The 11900-nt window shown below is 51.6% G+C and overlaps 2 protein-coding genes across 2 annotated transcripts in view; one reads left to right on the forward strand and one right to left on the reverse strand.

Moving 5' to 3' along the window:
• Nucleotides 1–5729, reverse strand: part of LOC129840483 (protocadherin-9) — a 137129-nt gene extending 131400 nt beyond the window's left edge. The window contains exons 1-2 of the mRNA XM_055908399.1: nucleotides 4893–5729; nucleotides 983–4184 (exon numbers count right to left, since the gene is read on the reverse strand). Coding sequence (XP_055764374.1) covers nucleotides 983–4018 — 3036 coding nt within the window. The 5' untranslated portion in view covers nucleotides 4019–4184; nucleotides 4893–5729. The remainder of the gene's footprint in view (nucleotides 1–982; nucleotides 4185–4892) is intronic.
• Nucleotides 5277–9470, forward strand: LOC129840306 (uncharacterized). Its single transcript, XM_055908107.1, has 3 exons — nucleotides 5277–5374; nucleotides 7499–8245; nucleotides 8291–9470. The coding sequence occupies exons 1-3, from the start codon at nucleotides 5277–5279 to the stop codon at nucleotides 9468–9470; spliced, it is 2025 nt and encodes a 674-aa protein (XP_055764082.1).
• Nucleotides 9471–11900: the final 2430 nt, after the last annotated feature.

Below are 11900 nucleotides of genomic sequence, written 5' to 3' on the forward strand. Positions count from 1 at the left end.
TCCTACTGGTGTTGTGGTACTAGATGGTACTAGATGTTTCTCCTACTGGTGTTGTGGTACTAGATGGTACTAGATGTTTCTCCTACTGGTGTTGTGGTACTAGATGTTTCTCCTACTGGTGATGTGGTACTAGATGGTACTAGATGTTTCTCCTACTGGTGTTGTGGTACTAGATGTTTCTCCTCCTGGTGATGTGGTATTAGACGTTTCCGTAATATAATCAATGATTAAATGGTGAGCTGAGTAGACAGGCAAGAAAAAAATGTTTCTTTCACAAATGTTTTGAAGGCATCTTTGCAACATATCAATTACACCATCTAGGCTGCGTCCCAAATGCACCCCCCCCCCCCCCCACCTATTCCCTTTTATAGTGCACTACTTTTGACCAGAGCCCTTTGGACCCTATTCCCTTATGGACCCTATTCCTCTATGGACCCTGGTCAAACGTAGTGCACTATAAAGGGAATAGGGGGCTGTTTGGAAGGCAGGACACCAGTTATCTCATTCGACCTCTGAGGCCCATTTAAAGGTCATGTATCTGTAGAATCTGACAAGGCTTTAGACAGTTGCCATCTTGGTAACATGTTTGATTGAAATATATTTTTAAAATAACTTTTAAAAAACAAAAAGGGGGAACATAATAACAGCATGAGACTGTAGGTAGGAGATTCAAAGGGTACAGTAAAAGTATGCACGTGTTTTTGTTTTTTCTTCAGTCCATAGCTAACCACACGTCACACATGAATTCATATATATGTCATTTTCTTTTTGGTTTTTAATAGGTACAGTGGGACGTATAGTGGGACTTATAGTGGGACTTATAGTGATACTTATAGTGGGGGTGCTTCCCCCCTTTCTCATTGGTGTTTATGTGTACGTTAACACCAAGTTAGGTATAGTGTATAGTGTAGAAGGGAGTTCAGCACTGTTGGACCGGGCAGTTATACGCAGTACTTATAGACCAGTAAAAGTTATCTTTTACCTGTCTGGGCGGGTGTACGGGTCCCTTAGTCTTGAATCCTCCCTGGGAACTGCACTCCGAGGCACTGAAGTGGTCTGAACTAGTGGAGGATCTCTTGGAGAGAGTATCGCAACCCCCTACGAAGGTGTTGTCCAGAGGGAGCTCCTGAATCATGTGATGCTTCTTCACGGAGACCGGCGTGTCCGCTTTGAGGTGGAACGCGGACTGCGGAGAAGCGGACTTGTAGTGCCGGGCTAGATCCGGACTGGAGGGCTTGAAGGTGGTAGTGGGAGCAGAGCTCCAGTCAAAGCGACCGATGCTTTGCTCCTCCAGCTCGGCAGGCAGGCTGACGTTGCCGTTGATGGGCTCGTGAGCCGGGTCATCCGGCTTGTTCTCCTCGATGGTGACAAAGTTCAGGAGGGAGCTTTTGGGCGACTTCCTTTTCTTACGCTTCTTCTTCTTGTTCTGCTTGTTCTCTTGGTTTGGAGACATCCACTCGGCGCCCTGCTTCTTTCTCTGGGCCGCCTTGAACCGCGAGGTGTGACGGCAGCGCACCAGGACTGTCACGAAGATCACCACAATCACCACCATCGCCCCGGCCACGATGGCGATCATGATGGTTAGATAGTCTCCACTCTGGTAAGTCTCACTGCTCTCCCCGATGTTCCTGTCCAGGGGCGTCTCCATGGTGCGGCGAATGAGGTCGTAGATATACGTGGCGTTGCCGACCGTGTCGTTCACATAGAGGAACACCAGCACCAGCGTGTGCAGGGACTTAGGGTAGCCCAGGTCGCTAATGTTTACGACCAGCCGATGGAGGCCGATGTCGGAGATAGCAGGCTTCTCCTCCAAGGTGATATTTCCTGTCACAGGGTCGATCCGGAACAGACCTTTGTTGTTGCCACTAACGATGGCGTACTTGAGCTCTGCGTTCATCCCCGTGTCACCGTCCACAGCAAAGACCTCGGCCACCACCGACCCAGGGATGGACGAGAGGGGGACCAGTTTGAAGGAGGTGTTGGAAGGGGGGTAGATGACGATGGGGGTGTTGTCGTTCACGTCGATGACATTGATGGTCACCTTGGCGGCCGAGAAACATGGCGGCCGCCCGCTATCCACCGCCCGGACGTCGAAGGTGTAGGAGCTCTGCTGCTCCCGGTCGAAGGACACGTTGGACTTTATTACTCCAGAGTACGGGTCTAGGATAAAGTTCTCGTTGTCGCTGAGTATGGAAAGCGTAACGGCGGCATTTTCCCCGGCGTCTGAGTCTGTGACGGTTATCACCCCCACCGTGCTGTACTTGGGCAGGTTCTCTGACACAAAGAACTGGAAGTGGTTGTGGGTGAACTTGGGGCTGTTGTCGTTTTCATCGAGTACCGTCACGATGACTGCCGCCTGGCTCTGGAGTGGAGGCGTCCCGTTGTCTCGGGCCGTTACCGTGAAGAGGAACCGATCCTGGTCCTCACGATCGAACACCCGGGAGGCCGTGAGGACACCGGTTTTACGGTCCAGGTCGAAGAACGAGGCGTTAGGGCCCAGCTGGTAGACGATCTCCGCATTTTTCCCGCTGTCCTCGTCGGTGGCGCTGAGAGTCGTGAGGAAGAGATCGCGTTTGTTGTTCTCCATGACGGCCAGCTCGATGACAGGATGGCTGAAGATCGGCGAGTTGTCATTTTCGTCCTCCAGCCTCACCCTCACCAACGCTGTCTGGTTCAAGCTCGGCTTGCCAGAGTCGGAGGCTACGATTTTGAAGTTGTACTCTTTGGTCCCCTCAAAGTCGAGCAGCGCCGACGTCTCTAGTAAATACTGGTTGTCGTACACCGCTTTGAGGTGAAAGGGGACGTCCTTCTCGATGAAACAGATGACTTTACCGTTGACATCCGTGTCCTTGTCCGACACGGTGATCAAAGCTATCTTGGTGTTGATTGGGTCTTTCTCTGAGAGGAACACAGTGCCATTTATTGGACTGATGATGTATCTCAGATCAATGTTTGGTGGATTGTCGTTCACGTCCGTCACGTTTATAGTTATGGTAGCTCTGGCTGGGCTGGAGCTGCCGTCGCTCGCTAACACAGATAACTTGTGTATGGCGGTCTCCTCTCTATCGAGGGGCCGCTGTACGGTTATAAGGCCAGTGGTGCCGTTTAAAGCAAATAGTCTCTTGGTAGCTGGGGACACCTGTGTCCCGAACATGTATTTGATTTCGGCATTCGCCCCGACGTCTGCGTCCGTAGCCTGTAGCTGGACTACGGACGTCCCTATAGGCGAGTTCTCCGGTATGTGGACCTCGATCTGGCTCTCCTTGAACACCGGCTTGTTATCATTAACGTCTGTGACGGTGACTTGGAGGATGGCGGTGCTGGATTTCTGTGGCGTGCCTCCGTCCTCCACCTTGATCTTCATGACGTACGTATCCTTCTGTTCCCTGTCCAGGTTCTGCTGAACGATGAGCTGCGGCCACTTCTCCCCCTCGGGCGTCTCCACGATGTCCAACCCGAAGGCGCTTTGCCCGTTCACCAGCTGGTACCTGTGTACACTGTTGGGGCCGGTGTCGGGGTCGGTGGCAGAGGGGATGGCGAAACGACTGTTGATCAGCGTATTCTCCGGGATGGAGATGTTGATGACGGGAGACGGGAACATGGGAGCGTTATCGTTGGTGTCCTTGACGACGATCTTAATCTTGATCAATCTGAAGTAGTCGTTGGGTAAAATCACCACCTCGATCTCGAAGGAGCAGTCGTTCTCCTCGAACGAGGGGCCGGGACAGAGCCTCTCCCTGTCAATACGATTGGAGGTTGTAAATATCTCTCCCGTGCTGCTCTGCACTCTGAGCAGAGGGTTGTCGCCGGCTTTAGACACCAGCCTGTAGACCAGGTTGGCGCTAGCTCCGGTAGCAGCGTTTGTATGGGAGACGTTCAGGTCCTTTGGTATATTTCCAATGAGAACGTTTTCCTGCAGTTCCTCTCTAATAGGATAGATCAGTTCCTGGGCTATAGAAGGGTCCATCCAAAAACAGGCAACAAGAGCAGCCAACAAGTAAAAATCGGTTAGATCCATGGTAACAACGGTCCTGTGGTTACAGTGTTCGACCCTGCCTTGTGGATTTTAAATCCCTTCTTCTTCTTCTTCTTCTTCTTCTTTCAATGCAATGTGGAATGTCAGAGTGATGGATTGGTGAAATCTTTCATTTGAAGAAGGGCTGTTTCCACACACGGACAACCCCCTATGAATAGATAAGAGTTGTATTAGAGTGGTTTCAGTCAGCCCCAGATCAGGGGTGGCGCTCACACTTTCAGGGGTCGGTGCTTAGATAGATTGCGTAAAATCAAACTGGTAATATCCAACGTAATATCACTCCCAAAAATATCCTATATTTGATCATAATACCCTGTGACTACAGCAAAGGTGGTATGTGCTACCAAATAAAACAACAAGATCTCATCTGAAACACATGGCATCGCACTGTCCTTGATGAATGAATTTAACATTAACCTTAATTCAATGTATCTCAATGGTTGTAATCTACCATTTACCCATCTCCTCTCCTCTTTAGCTCCTCGACACTTATTTCCGTTACATCCCAAAAGCCCTTAGGATAATATAATACTGCAGTGAGCGTTCAAACAGCCATTCAGGTCTGTGACTTAGCCCTCTTCTCTCCCCCAGACCCTTTACACATTATGCCCATAACGATTCCTCAACGCCTCTATAAGCACTTCGTCGTTGTAACTTCTGAAGGAGCTACAGGCAGCCGAGATCCATTACGCTTCAATTATTGTGATTAAATAGGATGTAGGATGGAATCAAATATCCTGTGTTTCTGAATTTCAACGGATGAATTTAATAACCATTATTTAACCGTTGTAAATAGGCAGCGACAATTAATATAATTTAAATGTATCCTATAATAGTGCGCTCTGGATATTCTTACCGTTATCCGAAAGAAAATCCCCTTTAGTGCGTGAGATAATTGGAATGCGTTTTCTTCTGATGCCCCAAATTGCGGTAGTGCATAGTAGCCTCCTCTCCTATTCGATACAAATCCTATTCAGAGTTGGAAGATCCTGCTTTTACTCCGGTTGGTAAGATATCGGTATTGATCGCAGCCGTTAGATTTCTTCAAGTCCAAGTCTATGAAGCGCAATGCCTTTTTTGGTTTACTGATATAACGGCGGGTTGACTGTGAGGAAGAAAAAAAACAGCGCTGGCGAGAAGAGACACAAAATGAATTATATTTCTAAACGTTTCACGGTTCGTTGTTTTGGCATTGAACTTTACATGAAAAGCGTTGATGCTCCGTTCAGTCGGTCATATAATGTCGACTGCGGATGATTCTCCTCTCCGACAAACAATATCAGCTGATCAGTGGCGAGCGGCGGGTTCCTCGGACCATGAAGTCATTCTGCATCACCGGTAGCTCCAATATCAGTCGTAATGTTTTTTTCCCGGTGGTAGCCTACGGTAAAATAGTCAGCTTGGCTTGCTACCTGTTTAGCTGAACAGTGATGGAATAATGCACACGGCTTGCTTGTCCCATCATGTGTCAACTTCACCGAGGTTCTCCATTGAAATTGCGCCTCCTTTCGTGTTAAAAAAAAATACAAATTGAACAAATGTCAAAAAAGAAGAAAGAAATAATATTCACATTCTTTGGAACGCGTCTAATTGAATCCGTGATAGCCCGTATCAAGTCCATTCAGTGCTATGACGGTGTGGAATGGTGTGTGTGTGGCGCTTATCCGTTCACTCTCTCCTAGAACGGAATATCTTGCACTAACTCTGAATAAACCCATAGGGGGGTTGAAGTATAACACGTCGCCACCTCCGACCCTCCTCATTGGACGCCCTCTCTATTACAATTTCGCTGATGGGGATCCGAAAATAGATCTGATTGGTCGAGAGGAACGTCCGTTACATCGGTTACCAAGCACCGCGACCAGACTGATGGAAAGTCTCGGTGAGATGCTGCAGGCTGCGGAGATGCTCCCAGCCTTTGAGCCGATTCATTCACTGCACCAACTTACTGTTATTACTATCATCGCAAGATTTTCCGTTAGATATCCGTGAAATGAGAGCTCGTAGGGATGTTTATTAAAGTATCGTTAAAACAAGGAACAGAGGAGAACCAACGTTGTGCGTGTGATTTGTCAGTTACACATGGCTACCGTTGGAATACTGGCCACAACAGTTCAAATAGCCCTCACTCTATGAAATAGCGCAATGGGCTTTTATAGAAGTGAACGTACAACAGATCACTAATCAGCTGAAGTCTATTGTAGATGAAGTACTAATGATTATTAACACAATATCATTGGTGTAATAGGTCAATGTATTTGTCCGCTAGGGATTCCAGGCTATTACAGAGTTAATCAATACTTGCCTGATAGATTTATTACATTAAACAAGTCCAATGTTACCTGACGTCTCTTTATAAATAGTAACAAATCCCTTTGGAATTGGTATTTAGTTTCTTTGCATGTGAGAAATAAATTGACTATCCAAAGAGAAATGTACACATCTAAAGGTGTATAAAAATATTGATTTATGACGTGTCATTCCTGAATTTGAATGCAGTTAGCTATTTCCCACTCCTATTTTACATCCATCTGTGTGAGTTCCTCTGATCTGACAGAGAGAGAGAGAGAGAGAGAGAGAGAGAGAGAGAGAGAGAGAGAGAGAGAGAGAGAGAGAGAGAGAGAGAGAGAGAGAGAGAGACAGGAGAGAGCAGAGAGAGAGAGAGAGAGAGAGAGAGAGAGAGAGAGAGAGAGAGAGAGAGAGAGAGAGAGAGAGAGAGAGAGAGAGAGAAAGAGAAAGAGAAAGAGAAAGAGAAAGAGAGAGAGAGAGAGAGAGAGGAGAGAAAGAGAGAGATAGACAGAGAGAGAGAGAGAGAGAGAGAGAGAGAGAGAGAGAGAGAGAGAGAGAGAGAGAGAGAGAGAGAGAGAGAAAGAAAGAAAGAAAGAAAGAAAGAAAGGAGAGAGAGAGAGAGAGAGAGAGACAGAGAAAGAAGGAGAGAGAGAGAGAGAGAGAGAGAGAGAGAGAGAGAGAGAGAGAGAGAGAGAGAGAGAGAGAGAGAGAGAGTGTGTTGGACAGGTCTTGCAGCAGTAGTTGGTCACCAGTCTGTTTTTACGGTAAACACTACCATCTAGAGGTTGATGTGATGAAATGCCTGTTGAGTCGATGACCGCAGAGCTCTATATTTCACACACATATTCATGTGGTAATTTAATAAGTAAAGTATGTCTCTCATCCACCCTTTGGTGAACAACACCTTCTTTGTGCTAAATAGTAGATGACATGTTTCTGCCAAGAGAGAGAGAGAGAGAGAGAGAGAGAGAGAGAGAGAGAGAGAGAGAGAGAGAGAGAGAGAGAGAGAGAGAGAGAGAGAGAGAGAGAGAGAGAGAGAGAGAGAGAGAGAGAGAGAGAGAGAGAGAGAGAGAGAGACAGAGAGAGAGAGAGAGAGAGAGAGAGAGAGAGAGACAGAGAGTGCTCTTTCCAGACCACAGCATCACCAGACACATCCTTACCCACCACAACCAGCCCAGACCACCACAACCAGCCGAGACCACCACAACCAGCCCAGACCACCACAACCAGCCCAGACCACCCCAACCAGCCACAACCTCATCCCCAACTCAACCAGCCCAGACCACCACAACCAGCCCAGACCACCACAACCAGCCCAGACCACCACAACCAGCCCAGACCACCCCAACCAGCCACAACCTCACCCCCAACACAACCAGCCCAGACCACCCAAACCAGCCCAGACCACCACAACCAGCCCAGACCACCACAACCAGCCCAGACCACCACAACCAGCCCAGACCACCCCAACCAGCCACAACCTCATCCCCAACACAACCAGCCCAGACCACCCAAACCAGCCCAGACCACCACAACCAGCCCAGACCACCACAACCAGCCCAGACCACCACAACCAGCCCAGACCACCCCAACCAGCCACAACCTCATCCCCAACTCAACCAGCCCAGACCACCACAACCAGCCCAGACCACCACAACCAACCCAGACCACCACAACCAGCCCAGAAAACCACAACCAACCCAGACCACCACAACTAGCCCAGACCACCACAACCAGCCCAGACCACCCCAACCAGCCCAGACCACCCCAACCAGCCACAACCTCACCCCCACCACAACCAGCCCAGACCACCCCAACCAGCCACAACCTCACCCCCACCACAACCAGCCCAGACCACCCCAACCAGCCACAACTAGTCGAGACCACCCCAACAATCCCCACCCCAACCATCCCCAACTAGTCGAGACCACCCCAACTTTCCCCACCCCAACCATCCCCAACTAGTCGAGACCACCCCAACCAGCCACAACCTCACCCCCACCACAACCAGCCCAGACCACCCCAACCAGCCACAACCTCACCCCCACCACAACCAGCCCAGACCACCCCAACCAGCCACAACCTCACCTCCAACACAACCAGCCCAGACCACCCCAACCAGCCACAACCTCACCCCCACCACAACCAGCCCAGACCACCCCAACCAGCCACAACCTCACCCCCACCACAACCAGCCCAGACCACCCCAACCAGCCACAACCTCACCTCCAACACAACCAGCCCAGACCACCCCAACCAGCCACAACCTCACCCCCACCACAACCAGCCCAGACCACCCCAACCAGCCACAACCTCACCCCCACCACAACCAGCCCAGACCACCCCAAACAGCCACAACCTCACCCCCACCACAACCAGCCCAGACCACCACAACCAGCCCAGACCACCCCAACCAGCCCAGACCACCACAACCAGCCCAGACCACCCCAACCAGCCACAACCTCACCCCCACCACAACCAGCCCAGACCACCCCAACCAGCCACAACCTCACCCCCACCACAACCAGCCCAGACCACCCCAACCAGCCACAACCTCACCTCCAACACAACCAGCCCAGACCACCCCAACCAGCCACAACCTCACCCCCACCACAACCAGCCCAGACCACCCCAACCAGCCACAACCTCACCCCCACCACAACCAGCCCAGACCACCCCAACCAGCCACAACCTCACCCCCACCACAACCAGCCCAGACCACCCCAACCAGCCCAGACCACCCCAACCAGCCCAGACCACCCCAACCAGCCACAACCTCACCTCCAACACAACCAGCCCAGACCACCCCAACCAGCCACAACCTCACCTCCAACACAACCAGCCCAGACCACCCCAACCAGCCACAACCTCACCCCCACCACAACCAGCCCAGACCACCCCAACCAGCCACAACCTCACCCCCACCACAACCAGCCCAGACCACCCCAACCAGCTACAACCTCACCCCCACCACAACCAGCCCAGACCACCCCAACCAGCCACAACCTCACCCCCACCACAACCAGCCCAGACCACCCCAACCAGCCACAACCTCACCTCCAACACAACCAGCCCAGACCACCCCAACCAGCCACAACTAGTCGAGACCACCCCAACAATCCCCACCCCAACCATCCCCAACTAGTCGAGACCACCCCAACTATCCCCACCCCAACCATCCCCAACTAGTCGAGACCACCCCAACAATCCCCACCCCACCAGTCGAGACCACCCCAACCATCCCCACCCCAACCATCCCCAACTAGTCGAGACCACCCCAACAATCCCCACCCCACCAGTCGAGACCACCCCAACCATCCCCACCCCAACCATCCCCAACTAGTCGAGACCACCCCAACAATCCCCACCCCACCAGTCGAGACCACCCCAACCAACCCCACCCCAACCATCCCCAACTAGTCGAGACCACCCCAACAATCCCCACCCCACCAGTCGAGACCACCCCAACCATCCCCACCCCAACCATCCCCACCCCAACCATCCCCAACTAGTCGAGACCACCCCAACAATCCCCACCCCACCAGTCGAGACCACCACAACAATCCCCACCCCACCAGTCGAAACCACCCCAACCATACCCACCCCAACCATCCCCACCCCAACCATCCCCAACTAGTCGAGACCACCCCAACAATCCCCACCCCACCAGTCGAGACCACACCAACCATACCCACCCCAACCATCCCCACCCGAACCATCCCCAACCAGCCGAGACCACCCCAACCATCCCAACCCCAACCAGCCGAGACCACCCCAACTATCCCCACCCCAACCAGCCGAGACCACCCCAACTATCCCCACCCCAACCAGCCGAGACCACCCCAACCATCCCCACCCCAACCAGCCGAGACCACCCCAACTATCCCCACCCCAACCAGCCGAGACCACCCCAACCATCCCTACCCCAACTATCCCCACCCCAACCAGCCGAGACCACCCCAACCATCCCCACCCCAACTATCCCCACCCCAATCAGCAGAGACACCCCAACCATCCCCACCCCAACTATCCCCACCCCAACTATCCCCACCCCAACTATCCCCACCCTAACCATTCCACCCCACCCAGCCGAGACCACCCCAACCATCCCCACCCCAACTATCCCCACCTCAACCAGCCGAGACTACCCCAACCATCCCCACCCCAACCAGCTGAGACCACCCCAACCATCCCCACCCCAACCAGCCGAGACACCCCATCCAGCCAAGACCACCCCAACCATCCCCACCCCAACCAGCTGAGACCAACCCAACCATCCCACCCCAACCAGCTGAGACCACCCCAACCATCCCCACTGCAACCACCCGAGACACCCCATCCAGCCAAGACCACCCCAACCATCCCCACCCCAACCAGCTGAGACCAACCCAACCATCCCACCCCACCAGCTGAGACCACCCCAACCATCCCCACTCCAACCATCCCCACTGCAACCACCCGAGACACCCCATCCAGCCAAGACCACCCCAACCATCCCGACCCCAACCAGCAGAGACCAACCCAACCATCCCACCCCAACCAGCTGAGGTCCTGTAAGGAACCATCTGACTGTGAAGTTTACACCTGTTGGTTGAGTAAGGAACCATCTCACTGTGAGGTTTACACCTGTTGGTTGAGGTAAGGAACCATCTCACTGTGAGGTTTACACCTGTTGGTTGAGGTAAGGAACCATCTCACTGTGAGGTTTACACCTGTTGGTTGAGGTAAGGAACCATCTCACTGTAAGGTTTACACCTGTTGGTTTACACCTGTTGGTTGAGGTCCTGTGAGGTTTACACCTGTTGGTTTACACCTGTTGGTTGAGGTCCTGTGAGGTTTACACCTGTTGGTTTACACCTGTTGGTTTACACCTGTTGGTTGAGGTCCTGTGAGGTTTACACCTGTTGGTTTACACCTGTTGGTTTACACCTGTTGGTTTACACCTGTTGGTTTACACCTGTTGGTTGAGGTCCTGTGAGGTTTACACCTGTTGGTTTACACCTGTTGGTTTACACCTGTTGGTTGAGGTCCTGTGAGGTTTACACCTGTTGGTTTACACCTGTTTGTTTACACCTGTTGGTTGAGGTCCTGTGAGGTTTACACCTGTTGGTTGAGGTCCTGTGAGGTTTACACCTGTTGGTTGAGGTCCTGTGAGGTTTACACCTGTTGGTTGAGGTCCTGTGAGGTTTACACCTGTTGGTTGAGGTCCTGTGAGGTTTACACCTGTTGGTTGAGGTCCTGTGAGGTTTACACCTGTTGGTTGAGGTCCTGTGAGGTTTACACCTGTTGGTTGAGGTCTTGTAAGGAACCATCTCACTGTGAGGTTTACACCTGTTGGTTTACACCTGTTGGTTTACACCTGTTGCATTCAACGCATGTGACAAATAACATTTGATTTGATTTGCTTTGATTGTAAGAGGTATGTGTCAGATGCTTTAACATTCTCAGCTACTGTAGTGGGTCCGATGCCTGAACCACACGAAAACAACACTAGACACTAAGGAACACAAAGATTTTACTATTTTATCCCAGACTTCATCAAAGAAATTTGAAATACAGATTTTGTCATCCTACA

The sequence above is a fragment of the Salvelinus fontinalis genome, chromosome 41, assembly GCF_029448725.1.
Source record: "Salvelinus fontinalis isolate EN_2023a chromosome 41, ASM2944872v1, whole genome shotgun sequence".
Classification (NCBI taxonomy): Eukaryota; Metazoa; Chordata; class Actinopteri; order Salmoniformes; family Salmonidae; genus Salvelinus; species Salvelinus fontinalis.

Bases quoted from the DNA above. Each gene is read 5' to 3' on its own strand.
- LOC129840306 (XM_055908107.1), top strand. From the start codon at position 5,277: ATGTCGACTGCGGATGATTCTCCTCTCCGACAAACAATATCAGCTGAT. The intron at 5,375-7,498 runs GTAGCTCCAATA...CACCACAACCAG, and splicing joins GAAGTCATTCTGCATCACCG to CCCAGACCACCACAACCAGC. The intron at 8,246-8,290 runs GTCGAGACCACC...ATCCCCAACTAG, and splicing joins ACCCCAACCATCCCCAACTA to TCGAGACCACCCCAACCAGC.